General features: G+C 42.8%; 1 protein-coding gene across 1 annotated transcript in view; it reads right to left on the minus strand.

The window, feature by feature from the left end:
- Window positions 1-14,817, minus strand: part of LOC143724250 (NACHT, LRR and PYD domains-containing protein 3-like) — a 391,005-nt gene that overhangs the window by 339,153 nt on the left and 37,035 nt on the right. Inside the window, exons 3-6 of the mRNA XM_077217230.1 lie at window positions 7,680-7,784; window positions 6,895-6,979; window positions 6,522-6,717; window positions 4,534-6,427 (exon numbers count right to left, since the gene is read on the minus strand). Of these exons, the coding sequence (XP_077073345.1) occupies window positions 4,534-6,427; window positions 6,522-6,717; window positions 6,895-6,979; window positions 7,680-7,784 (2,280 nt within the window). The remainder of the gene's footprint in view (window positions 1-4,533; window positions 6,428-6,521; window positions 6,718-6,894; window positions 6,980-7,679; window positions 7,785-14,817) is intronic.

Here is a 14,817-nt window from a genome sequence, read left to right on the forward strand (position 1 = left end):
ATGGTAACTATCACATGTTCTTGTGATAGCCACCTGAACCTCCGCGTTCAGATGTAAGACCACCCGGAATCTCCGGGGGAAGAACGCGTGTGCCATCGTGCCCCGTCCCCGAAAGAGTTCTCAGGGGAAGTCAGGAAGGCTGTTGAAGGGAACCAGGTCTAGTTGGGCCAATAAGGGGCAACTATGAAGACCTGTTCCTCTCCTGACTTGGCACGTAGGTGCAAGCGACGGGCGCAAAAGACAGGAGCATTGCTCAACACAACATGTGAAGATTACTGGGCTTCAGGAGCATTTTCTGCTCAGCACTTGGGTGTGACAAGTTCACTGAGCTTCAGGAGCATTCCTGCTCAACACCTGAGTGTGATAAACTCACCGAGCTTCAGGAGCATTTCTGCTCAACACTTGAGTACGAAGAACCTCACTGAGCGACAGGAGCATTTCTGCTCAGCACTTGAGTGTGACAAGTTCACTGAACTTCAGGAGCATTCCTGCTCAACACCTGAGTGTGATAAACTCACTGAGTTTCAGGAGCATTTCTGCTCAACACTTGAGTGCGAAGAATTTCACTGAACGACAGGAGCATTTCTGCTCAGCACTTGAGTGTGACAAGTTCACTGAGCTTCAGGAGCATTACTGCTCAACACCTGAGTGTGATAAACTCACTGAGCTTCAGGAGCATTTCTGCTCAACACTTGAGTGCGAGGAACTTCACTGAGCACCAGGAGCATTTCTGCTCAGCACTGCGTGTGATGAATTCACTGAGCTACCTGTGATGGACTCACTGAGCTACAGGAGCATTGCTGCTCAACACCTGAGTGCGATGAACTTCACTGAGTTTCAGGAGCCATTCTGCTCAACATGAAGAGTGATGATTTCACTGACTTGCAGGCGCAAGGCGACCATGAGTCGCAGTCACTTTTAGAAGGCTCACTGGGGTTAAACGCATTTCTGCGGGCCCCTGGGGCAGCTGAGTCCCAGTGTTTGTCCAAGGGTAGTCCGCTCGGTTTACCCAAACACTGGCGGAAAAATAAAACCGGGGGGGCAACTGAGCGGCCCCGGAATGGTCATGACCCAGCCGGACCCAGGGGATGGAGTCTCCACTTGCCCTGGCTATAACTGTCGTGAGGCTCAATGGCGGCACGATTGAGTAAGCGGGAGGAGTGGAACAAGGCGCCCTCAGAAGCGTCTGACTCCAAGGAGGAGGTGACGGGTGAGTTTGTGACATGCAGGGGAAGCTTGCGCAACGGTCGCAATGTCTAACAACTCGAGGCACGAATGCCCGTGTAGTCGGGGGTCGCCCAGGCCCCCGTTAAAACACGCCCTTTGTACATGGCCCCTCTGTTGAAGAGGGTTTGGCAGCAGACCGGGATGAACTATAGTCACACAGGGTGAGCTGCTCTGCCACAGTCACCTCGGGACTCGATCGTGAAGCTAGCGCTGAAGCGGTCACATATGGAGGGAGCCAAAGGCTGCGACTACCATATACCCCAGGAGCCTCTGAAAGTTCTTTCAGTGGGACCCTTTCTCACTTCAACACCAGCTGAACACATTCTCATTGGAGAGACATGTTGGACCGAGTACCTCTCCAAAACTAGAAAAGAGATACTCAGCCCGTGGGCGAGATTACTCTCTTCCAGTTGACCTGAAGACCCCACGGGCTCTGGAGCACTCGAGGGGAAGGACACTGTACTGATACTCCACCCTTAGACGCAACACACAGGATGGCCTGCGGTGCGGGAGGTAGAGATCTGAAGCACCTGTCTTTCAGGTCAAAGCTGCAGACCAATCTTGGGCCAAGATGGTCACGACCCACCCCCTAGTAGCACGAAGAACGAGTTTACAACTGGCCTTCGTACCGGCTGGAGGAGCAGCTATATCAAATCCTTCGCCAGCAGGATAAGATAAGCACGCACAAGTCAGGAGCACTGCTCAACACTCGGTGTGATGAATATCACTGAATTTTCAGGAGCACGTCTGCTCAACACCTAATGTGATGACTATCACTGACTTGAGCGGGGTAGCCGAGCCTGAGGTGGGGCAGCAAAGTAGAGAGAGTGGTGTTAGTGTGCTGTGCAACACTTACCTGTCTCCACAAGCGGCAGGGGGCGCGTGAGAAGGCGGATGACCGGGTCCTCGAACGCACCAAGCTGCCTGCTGGCGACCAAGGGGGAGCTGAGGGGTGTAAGGCTATACAGGGTCACACCCGCCAGACTGGCCCTCTTGGAACCCAGGAACAGATGAAATTGCTCTCTCTTTGAAGTGTGGGTACCGCTTGCTCCGCTTTTTTTTTTTTTTTTTTAGGGAGCCAGCGGCGGAACAGACACACACACAAACAAAGGCTCCACCCGGCCCTCACCCGGGGGGAGGGAGTGATCGTGCCACTCCAAGAGCATCTCATCCATTCCTGGGCGGCCCGCTCCGGAATGCTTTCGCTGTCGCTTGCCACCTGGCTTGGCAGCGCCTGGAGCGGGCTGGGCGTCTCTACTGCGGCCGGCTCCCTGCTGAGGCCTGGGTGGAGGCTGCTGCGGAGGGCCAGCAGGAGTGGCGGCCGGAGAACGCCCACGGCGACGAGCAGGCGGAGGAGCTGCCACCGGCGGCGGGTGGAGGCAGCAGCTGGCCACCGGGGCAGGATGTGCCGGATGACCTCCGTCTGCGCTTGAGCGGCAGAGAACTGTTTGATGCAGTTCTCCACCGCGTCGCCGACCAGCCCAACCTGGGAAATTGGGGAGACCAGGAACCGAACCTTGTCCGCATCCGCCATACCAACCAGGCTGAGCCAACGAAGGCGCTACTGGACCACCAAGGTGGACATCGCCAGACCGATCACGCACGCTACGACACCCGTACCCCGGAGGGTGAGGTCGGATGCAGTGCGGTGCTCACCTATGAGCGCACGGTCTGGATTACCCTCGTGCATGCCATGGGTGCCCTAGCCTGCAGCAACGCCATGCCACGCAAGAGGAAGGGGCTTGCCCACAGGCTTTGTAAGCTCTGCCCGTCGGAACGAACGAAACTCACAGGCCTTAGGGGGGAGACGAGGATCCCCCCAAAAGGCAGCGGCCGCCGGACACAGGTGCACCTGTGTCGACAGACCGCTTCAATGGAGGGACACCTCGCAACCCTTCACCGTTCCTCCATCAAGGGTAATGAGGGGGAAAAGCTATTCAGGCAGTTTCTGGCAGAGAAAGATGCTGTTCACCACCTGATAAGCTCTCCATGCATTTCGGGAAAGAAAGGCACTGGGGCGGCGAGCTGAGAACCAGCGCGGCCCGCCCCAAGATACCAAACTCCAGATTCCAACCGAGACTGAACGGGACACGGTGGAGGTTCCACTCGAGCCCGGCAGCCTCGGCGGCCCGTTTCAGCATAGCTGATAATTCTGGATCCGGCTCGGGCAACATTGAACTCCCGGAGGGAGACAATGCAGCCGAGTCATCATCTCTAGAAGTCAGCTCACCCTCCGATGCTGCAATCGGCGTCCTGTCCTCCAGGGGAGCCCCGAGTGAAACCCCTGGCCCACCCATTACAGATGGACCAGCAGACAACACAGGAGGCTCCAGTGGTTGCAGTGGAAGGGAGGAGTGAGGAGCCCACAGGGAATGGTTACCGGGCGGGACATCCAACACTATCCTCCGGTCACCCATCCCACACAGCACCCGAGGGTGGGGCATGGAAATGGGGACTCGCTCTCCGCGAACGAAGGCAAGTCTCGCCCTCAACACTGCGACAGTCATGTTCCCACAGTGAAAACATGAGCTGTCCACAAAAGCTGTCTCAGCGTGCTGTAAGCCAAACACGTGACACAACCGTTGTGACCATCAGAGAGAGACAGGGAACGACCGCACCCAGAAACGCACGGGCGGAATGACATCTTGAAAAAGACGCAAACGCACCCGTGTTGCTCTTTCAGAAAATAGGACCGTCACCAGTGCCGGAGCACACAGGGGAATGACCGCGGCAACACTGAACAGAGAACTGAAACAGTGAAGCACTCACTTTTCCGCCCTCTAACCAGCCATCAACACACACAAACATTTAGAAATTTGTTGCTGTTAAAACAGCAGTTGAGAGCTCAAAGCTCGCGATCACCGCTGCACTCGCGCTGTAGAACACCAGCACTGGGAGAGTCTTCCTGAAGAACACCGACACACTCGCTCGTTGTAGACAACAGCACTCTCAGAGACATCAAACGATCGGCTCCGAAGCGAAAGGCAACTAGTGCGTGCATCCACTTCCGTATTTATACCCGCGCCGCGGGGGCGGAGTGTGTGATGCGAATCACGCACGCCAATTACATTGGCTCGTTCAATAGTACTCGAAGAAGACAGGCTCTCTAGCGATCTCCCAATTCAGTCGACCGTCGACTACGTCTGACGTTCTCGACTGAAAGGGAACTAAAACTTGTGAAATTTAACATTTAAAATATAATTTTTTTGGGAGATATAAAGTAAAAACTGATAATATATCTTTTTTAAATAATCTATTACGCCCTGGATTAGACCAAAACATGACATAATGTATTAAGTGACTCACAGAGCTCTTCTGGAGGCTTTGATGACTGCCAATAATCTAATGACACACTCGTCTGATTTCTGGAATTTCTGAAGCTCAAACTCCTCCAGCTCTTTCTCTGATGTCAACAACACAAAGACCAAAGCAGACCACTGGGCAGGTGAAAGGTCACCAGATGAGAGACTTCCTTTGCTAAGCTGGGTCTGAATCTCATCCACCAGAGTTTGGTCGTTCAGTTCATTCAGACAGTAGAACAGATTGATGGATCTCTCTGCAGGAAGATTATCTTCTAATTTCTGCTTGATGTACTGAACTATCTTCTTGTTGCTCTGGTCATTGCTGTCTCGCTGCGTTAACGGACCTCGTAATAGTCGAACTATCTTCTTGTTACTGTAGTCATTGGTGTCTCGCTGTGTTAACAGACCTCGTAAGAGTCGTCGATTGGACTGGAGCGACAGGCCGAGGAGGAAGCGAAGGAAAAGGTCCAGGTGACCATTGTCACTCTCGAGTGCCTTGTCCACTGCAGTCTTGAGAAAATCAATCATGGTTTCATTTTTCTTTTTCTGTTCTGTAGACTCATGAACAAACACACTTGTTTTGTTGATGTCCAGAAACAGATGTGCATAAAGGGCTGCAATAAACTCTTGAATGCTCAAGTGAACAAAGCAGTACATGGTACCAAGAATGATCCCTGTTTCCTCCTTAAAGATCTGGGTACACATGCCTGAGTACACTGATGCCTTATAGACGTCAATACCACAGGCTTCCAGGTCTGTGTCATAGAAGATCAGGTTGTTTCTTTCCAGCTGATGAAATGCCAGTTTCCCCAGTGAAAGGATGGCGTCTTTATCCCAGGAAACATCTAGTGTGTATTCTCCATCATACTTTCGGCGGCTCTGCTGGATCTGAAAGCGGAGAAAGTGTGTGTACATTTGTGTCAGAGTCTTGGGAGTGTCTTCAGTGTTTGATTCCTGCTGAGTTTTAGAGATCGCATCAGCCTGAGTGTTTTTCTCATCAATATTTCTTTTCTCCTCCAGAATGTTCTGGAGAACAGTGGCTGAAATCCAGCAGAAGACTGGGATGTGGCACATGATAAAGAGACTCTTTGATTTTTTAACATGATCTATGATTGTGTTGGCCTGATTCTCATTGGTAAATCTTTTTTTGAAGTACTCTTCCTTCTGTGCGTCACTGAATCCTCGTATCTCTGTCAGCCGGTCGATGCAGTCAGGAGGAATCTTACTGGCAGCTGCTGGTCTGGTGGTGATCCAGACGAGAGCAGAAGGAAGCAGATTTCCCTTCATGAGGTTCGTTAGGAGAACATCCAGAGAGGCTGGTGACGATACATCACGCCACGTCTCATTACAATCAAACTTCAGAGGAAGGCGACATTCGTCCAATCCATCAAGGATGAACAGGACTTTGAATGGATTCCTTCTTGTAAGGTTCAGTCCTTTTGTCTCTGGGAAAAATGTAGTTATAAGGTCCATTAAACTCAGTTTTTCTTGCTCCTTCAAGTTCATCTCTCTGAATGGAAGAGGAAAAATTAAGCGGATATCTTGATTTTCTTTTCCTTCAGCCCAGTCCAGAACAAACTTTTGCACAGAGACTGATTTTCCGATGCCAGCGACTCCTTTTGTCAGTACAGTTCGGATCTCCTCGTCTTGTTCAGGTGCTTCAAACAAATGTTTGCATTCAACCTGCATCTCTTGTGCTTCATGACGCCTGGAAGCAACTTCAATCTGTCTCACCTCATGTTCAGTATTGACCTGTTCACTGCCACCCTGAGTGATATAGAGATCTGTGTAGATGTTATTCAGAAGTGTGGAGTCACCATGCTTTGCTATTCCTTCAAACACACATTGATACTTCTTCTTTAGGCCACATTTCAGCCGATGAATGAGGAACAGTTCATCTAAACACAGGAACAGAAAACAGATCGTTTTAGTCTTAATTGTCTCTCCTACATTTATAAGAGACAATCAGACAGATGCGCATGAGTCTCTTACCTTCTAGAGCATCAGCAGCTTCATCTTGCTTCATCTCTCTCAGGTAATGTAGTGTGAGATCAAGAGCTGCTGCTTTGATACTGCATCTATTCTCATTAAAGTCCTTCACTAAGTGTTGTGTGTTCTCTTTTTGTAATATTTTCTTAAACTTTTCAAGTTCATTCTTCAGAAATATTATTATTTTTCTCTCAAGATCCTACAAACAAAGCAAATAAAATAAGAGACAAAACAACACAATTTAACCAGATCCACATCCATATTTGGTAAAAACTATTAATTCAGTAATTACAAATATTTGTAAAAGAAACTAGTTAAAACATTTAACTATTTGTTTCTTATGAATACAAACATTTAAGAAAATGTGTTTTCCTACCTGGAAGATCCCTAGGAGATTGAATTTGAAATTCTCGTTATTCCTGTGAGTCTGAACGTCTGAGTCTAATGTCTCACATTGAAGCCTGTTAGCCAATAAAATAAAACACTCAATTTTCCGGCAAAATATTATTATTTTTGACAGAGTAAAAGAAAACATTAGCTATTTAAGTGTACACTGTTAAAGTATAGCATCTATTTAAGCATAAATATATAGTAAATTCTACATTGACAATAGGTATTTTAATTTGTTGTGCAAACGTTGTCAGCAGCAGACTAAAATAAATGGGCATTTCTGTAACGATGCGGCTGAAGCAGATGCAGAATCAGGATCCACGTGGAGCAGGATTTTATTAAATAAACTCGAAACTAACACATATTTAGACACAGACTCCATAACAGGACTCGGGAACAGGGAAGCCAACATACAACGTTGACAACTTAAAATAAATAGACAGGAAAACAAGCTAAACAAGATAACAAGGGGGCGTGGCTAATATAAAACACCTGGAGAGGCTAGTTAAACATTAAACATGACAGGGAACTACCAAACATGGAAAAAGACAAGGGAACACAGACAGGAATCATGACAATTACAAAAAAAAAATAGATTTATAATTTAACAAAAATTATTTCAATCTTTCGCTGATGCTTTTTATAGGTTTTTATAGAACTGCTGTTTGTAAATTGGAACAATATATAAACTATCAACTTTCATGATAAATATTTGCTAAAATAATCTCTTATAGTCAATGTGTGACCAACAATAAGAAACACATGAAACACCTTTTGTTAGTTGATGGTTTTCTCTCACTGAAGTCTGGTCCATCTTCTTTTGAGCGGTCACTCTTCACAGACACAGAGCTGGACACATGTGAGCCTGATCTTGCACTAATGACACAAAGAGCAGAACGATAAAACACTTTACTACAGGAGATACTGCAGGATTCATGTTTAATTAAGCCCAGTTTAACAAAAACAATTTTTTAATTAAATCTGTTGAGTAAACAAACACTGTTGACGGCAGTAACCTCTGGAGCCCCTAAAGGGATGTGGTAGTGGAAAAAAATTGGGATGGAAGAAAAAATTATTTTTCAAAACCTTTGCGTTCCCAAGAGAAACTTTGCATTCCCTCACAAAACTTTTGCATTCCCTCACAAAGATATTTGTGTTGCCAAGCAAAACTTTTGAACAAACACTTCCTGTTTAATGTCCCGCTGGCAGTGTTTCAGACCTCCATACGTTAACAATGGAGCGTTTCATAGTGTTTGAACTTGGACTCAAATATAGGGAAATGCAGTCAGTGATTGCTTCAAGGAGTTCAGGGAAGTTGGCAATATATTCACTGATTCGAACTTCCCGGATCAATATTTGTGAGCTAATTCAATGTAAAGACTCAGGGGCGGATCTAATCCGTGGGGGATTTGCATATCATAATTAATAATTGGTAATTAATAATTATTCATACATGTTTGGATTAGATCAGTCTTACATGTTAATAAATCTCCTGATAAGGGATGATATGTCATTTTACCTGCATGCATGCGTATCCTTGCAATCAACCACAAGTTGATTGTAATTAATTACAAGGACCACGTCCTGCGAAACAGGCAAAATTAATTAGCTCAATTGTCTGAATAATATTTGTGGGGATCCACAATATCATCCTACTTTATAGGATTTCAGGAAAAGCAATTTTTTGGCCACAAGAATTGGGTTTCCTGCCCTATAAACAAATACTCTTTAAAGTATCTTTAATTTGTAAGCTTGTAGCTAAAGGTCTTTCACTTAAGGGACTTGAAAATGAGCAAAGAGCCAGTAAACAATCAACATGAATATAATGAATTTAATACGGCAGAACTACTTATGTATTTACTACGGTTACATGGGATATATGTATTTACAAACATAATAAACAAACAAAACACGATAAGGCATCGGTGAACGAGAAATGCATATAGTGTGGACAATGGAAACACGTTTGAGAGGGGAAGAGGAAGAGAGAGAGAGAGAGAGAGAGAGAGAGAGAGAGAGAGCATTGGCAACATTCCCCTGACAGTCCCCTGTCTGTAACAACACGAAAACATAATCTTAATGCTTCTTAGAAGCTCTATAAAGAGATATACTTAAGTTTCTGGGTCTCTCTGTGGCGCGGCATTCCTGCGCGTGCGTGAGCGGAGTCCTTTAGGAAGCGTCACTAGGTGCTGCTTGGCGCGCGTGTTGAACGGAGTTTCCAAGTCTTTGGGGTAACATTACCAAAGGAAAATAGTTCGTCTAAGTTCGTTTCACTTTGTGGAAGTGAACAGAGTCGACTACGGAAAACAAAACTTTGACTAACAAAGAAAAGAAATAAAGATCTCTACGGGGAAATCACGCGTAGTTAACGTTACATCTTTGCATGGCTGGAGAAGAAGCGCGTGTGCGTCTCTCGCCACGTGGTCACGTGCGCTTGTTTCTCCTTCAAAACGAGCGCGCGCTCGTTTAAAGGTCCCTTGTAGATGGATTTGCTGAAGAGATATGTCACGCGGTGTTCTTTTCAAACGTCGATTGGAATTAAACACGGAGACTTATCTAAGACTGAAAAACACAAACTAAACTAGAAACAAATAAAAGAAAGGCGAAGAGCTCGCCCGGAGGCGAGACCTTACATTATGACACGAGGACAAGAGGGTAAGAGAGGGATAAACTGGTATTCAGTCCTTTTGAAGACCTGACGTTTCCGCCTTCTTTTGGAAGAGGGTCCAATCAGGAGCTGTCCCTTTGGAGGGAGATTTTATGACCCTTTGTGTTATAACCAGGCATTTAAATCTCTAGTTTCATTGGGTGTTTAAGAGAAGAATCTTCACAATTCTTATAATACTAATGTGTCACAAAGTTTAGCAAAATGTAATGTCAATTAACAAATGGGGAATGAAGATTGGAGTTAATCGAGACCAAACTTGCCACAAATGGATTTGGTTAAACATTAGTTGGCAAAGTTTAAAACATTATCGCATAAGAGTTGTCGAGAAACATAGACCAAACCACAAAAAGGCAACTCATGAAATAGGGAACTTAGATACATTGTTCATACAATTCTCAAGTGGATATATAATAGCATATATATATATATATATATGAATACAGGATTCATTTCTCCTCCTTGGTTAGAATTCAGAGAGAGCCACAGTTCTGTGAACATTCCTTTGGGTCGTAAACGCTGTTATCTAAGAACACCAGTGATGTTAGTTTTGGTCTCTTTTCACTCCAAAGATGGAAAACATAGTAAACTATATTTTACTGGATATTACTGTACGTATTCTGATTGATCACACCGAAAGCATTCTGGAGGTGTCCAGAACTATGTGTACAAGTTATGGGAATAGACAGTTATATTTAAAATGCATAATGAAGGTATTTATAATTCACTTTAAGCTACGATAAAATCATAGTCATTCCAATGTGACATGGGCAAATGGACACACATAAAAACACATCGAATATATCTGGTTAAATGTCTAAAAAGAGAAGTTTCTTTCTCTTTAGAATCACCTTCTTTGGGACATTCCAGTCAGTCATAAAAATGTCTCGTAACTGGACACCACGCTCTGTCCTGAGCGGGCTTCACTTGTGGGGGATGCGTGTGTGGTTGTGTGTGTGTGTGTGTGTGTGTGTGTGTGTGTGTGTGTGTGTGTGTGTGTGTGTGTGTGTGTGTGTGTGTGTGTGTGTGTGTGTGTGTGTGTGTGTGTGTGTGTGTGTGTGTGTGTGTGTGTGTGTGTTAATTTACATCCAGGCTTTTTGGGCCTGAAGGCAATGGGATTTTAGCTAGGATGTATTTAGTTATTCAGATTCACCCCTCGCCCAGTCCTTACAGTGAGGATATTGGAGAAAGGTTCTTGTGTGTGTGTTTGAATGTGCTCTGGTCTCCATTCTGGCTTGGCTCTGAGGAGATAACATCTTTGAGGCCTGACCCCCCCCTGCTGTGTGTCGTACACAAGTTCCTTCTCGTTGGAAAGGGGAGGCTTGGTTTTTACTCAGTTCGCCATGAAAGTGTCACTGAACGCCATTAGGGGCAGACTCTGTGGTGCCCAACCTGAGTTATGAACCAGAGTCAGAGAGGTTAAAAGCATTCTTACATGTATAAGTGCATGAGTCATCCTGACACAGTCCAGATACCCTACATCAATATCAATATTTGTGAGCTGAATTCTATTCAAAATCATAGTAACGTAGACAACGACCTACAATTTTCTTCAAAACTAGCTTTATGATATAAATTTGTCTCCAAACAGGGGGTTGAGAGACAAGTCCGAATAAGGGACCATTTGCAATGTGCAAAACCCCAAATCCTTTTGCACATTTTAGATTATGAAAAATATTCAATAACTTCACTGTGACACACTGTACTGTCACCAAATTCAGGTCACACATCACTGCTCTCCTGCTGGTTACACTAGAACACTTTGATTAAAAATGCATAATTTTTATGATTATTTACTATTTAACAAAATCAGTAACTTCACTGTTATTAGAAAACATATTCATAAACTTCACACTGTTACACAGTGTAATGCCATCAAATTCAGTAAGCAATTATCATGCAAAAGGTATGATTGTAACTAGTATGTTAGCTGCATACTAACATAATTTGAGTAAAAAATAGGCCTATTTTTAATGTGCTATTACTTGCCGAACTAAGCGTTGTATAACCAGCAGGAGAGCAGTGATGTGTGGACTGAATTTGATGTGATACAGTAAGTTATTGAATAATTTTTATTATATGAAATGTGCAAAAGCACATTTTGTATAACTAAGTGTAGTAGTATGACCAGTGGGAGACCATTGATGTGTGAACTGAGTCTGGTCAGTGGCGGCTGGTGTGTTTAAAAATAGAGGAGAGACACACAATTTTACCAGTCACTTTTTTGGTCATGTATCTAAATATTTATAGAAAACGACATAGACATTAAGACAATATAAATATAAGTTCACTAACCTAGTCCTAGCCTATCACTTGAAACAAAATTTTTTTTATTTTTTATTTCCTTTTAAATGTCAGTTTTAAAAGAGCTTGTTCGGCTGTTTAGTGAAGCTCATTGCTGAAGCCTATCAAGCCTATCCAACTTTGGCATGGGGTCTTGTTTTATTTGTAATTTGTAGCTGTTGTTTGAATGGTAGTTTAATAAATGTGTTAACGATGAAATATTCAATATCTCTAGTAGGGGTGGAGCCGAACCCGAATACGGTATTCGGAAAGGCACAAATAACGTGTTTTTTACAAATACTTATTTCGAACAAATACTTTAGAAAATATTTGTATTCGGGAACAAGAAAAACTTTATATCAAAAAGCTGCGTTTCCTCACGAGACCGCAGTGCGCGAGTGAGTGAGTGACGTTCAGGAAGAGGTGACTGACACAGGCTGCTCCACACAGCAACAGAGAGGGCTCGGCTGAGCGAAAAAACACTTAACTGCATTACTATTTTTGTTGAATAGATTTTTGTACCTTAACTGGGTTCCGGAGGCAGTTTATAACTTTCGGGAAGTGGAGTTTAATCGGGAGATTATTTCATTACGCTGCATTATTGACGTCTGCAGCCGGGTGCTCTCATGTTCGCTCTGTTTACGTAGCTCTGTTAGCTCCGTAATTATTTGTTTTTATTACATGGCTTGGTTGAACTCTAATGTAGAATGCGGTCTGTTATTTCCATGGTTATTTCTTAATAACAGACCGCTGCTAAGTATAACACACCGTTGCCACGAAAAACAGAGCGTTGCCATGGATTCTAAACGTAGAGACGGAACGGACTATTTTTTTTAGCGGAAGCAATACAATAGTTTTTAAATCAATAAACTCCTTTTTAAATCAATATTTTGAGTCAAATTATTGATTTATTTGGTAGGTAGCCATGTAGTAAAAGGGATAATGTATAGCGAGGTGGTTGTTATAGCGAATACAAACCCTTCAGGCTGATTCAAGACCCCTCCGCTTCGCGTCAGGCTCATAATCAACCGCCTCGCTATACATTATCCCTTACTTTTTTTTTTTTTTTTTTTTTTTTTTTTTTTTATTGCTTAAAGAAAGATACAAACACCAAACAAACCTTAAGATACAAATCTTATTCGATTACAAAGAAGTCCAAATAGCAGCACAAAATATAAACAAACACCATAAATCTAAATAAAACACAAAGAACAAAAAGTAAAATAAATAATAAATAAAATATTACACAAGGGGGTTATCATCAAAAAATACCTTCAAAAGATTATATAATTTAAGGGCTCTTTTGTTATGCACAAGTCTTAAAGATTTGAAGAAGATCATTAAATCTTTATGGAAAAGTAAGAAAGTGGGATTGTTCTTAAAGAATCTGCATTTGTGTATGAAGTAATTGGCCAACATCACAATATTGTTCACCAAAAATTCATGATCGTAATTCGAAGAAAAAGACAAATACTTTATAGTTTTAAAATTAAAGTCAGGTATTACATATTTCAAACTTAACCAAACATAAAGGTCATCCCAGAATTTCTTTGAGAATTTGCATAAATAAAATAAATGTTCCAACGACTCTATGTCTGCTTCACAAAAAGAGCACTCATTACAATCCATATTAAATCTGTGTCTGAGGAAATCATTACAAGGATAAATATCATTAATAATTTTAAACTGAACCTCTTTTACCTTTGGAAAAAGAGGAAAAGTGAGAAATCTTGTTCTAATTTGGCACACTTTGTCTTTCGGGAAATCAAATATAAGAGGTCTCTTTTCGACTTTACAAGGGAAAGTCTCTATATTTACCAATGATCTTAAAACTTTAATCTTACAGCCCTCCTCTGTAAAATTATAACCAGAAATGAATAAACTCTTCAATCTTGGAATCACAGGTGAATAACACAATGCACCTTTAACCAGCTGAACCAAACCACCAGGAACAGCTTTTAATAAAGCCACATATAATTTCAAATAAGTGTAAATAATATTATATTTTTCACAAAAATTGTCATAACTAAGGAAATTCCCTTCCCCATCCATAATGTGTACAATGGACCAGACACCTTTATCCATCCAGTCCTGAAAGAACACAGATTTCCTATTAATAAGGATACACTTATTATTCCACAAAGAACAACCATGTGGGGAAAAATTGTGTTTGTAAATCAGTTTCCAATACAATAATACCTGACTATGAAAAGACGACAATTTACACTTTAGTTTTGCTGGCTCAAAATCACATCTCAAAAGAAAATCAATGCCCCCCAAAAAATCAAAGATTTTGGAAGAAAAACTCGACCAAACAGAATGTTTATTCCTAAGGAAAGCTTGGAGCCATCTCAATTTAAGAGTGCCATTCATAACATCGAAATCAATAATATTCAAACCTCCCTCACTGATTGGCTTCACTACATCTGATTTTCTTATGTAATGGTGTTTGTTTTTCCAAAGAAATTTATACTGAATTTGATTGATATCCTTTATCCACCTGTCAGAGATACCTAAAGAATATGCAGGATAAATCAGCCTAGAAAGTACCTCAGTTTTCTGTAATAAAATTCTGCCAAAAATGGAAATATCCCTTTGTAACCACACATTTAACATATTTTGACTTTTTGTTATATTGTCAGCCAAATTATATTTTTCTCTAGTTTTAGTGTCTTTAGTAATAACAATACCTAAATATTTTACCTCATTTTTTAATGGAATATTAAATAGTTGAGATTCAGTCCGATTATGCACTGCCATCAACTCACACTTTTTTAAATTTAAATTCAAACCAGAAGCTTTGGAAAAATGTGACACTAAATTAATGGCAGCTGGGATCTGCTCTGCATCCCTGAGAAACAGAGTAGTATCGTCTGCTAGTTGACTTATTAATAGCTGACTCCCCAAAACATTCAACGGCTTAACATCTTTACTATTTTTCACATAAATTGCCAAAAGTTC

The sequence above is a fragment of the Siphateles boraxobius genome, unplaced genomic scaffold, assembly GCF_051911475.1.
Source record: "Siphateles boraxobius isolate OS27281-9 unplaced genomic scaffold, OSU_SipBor_1 70, whole genome shotgun sequence".
Taxonomy (NCBI): Eukaryota; Metazoa; Chordata; class Actinopteri; order Cypriniformes; family Leuciscidae; genus Siphateles; species Siphateles boraxobius.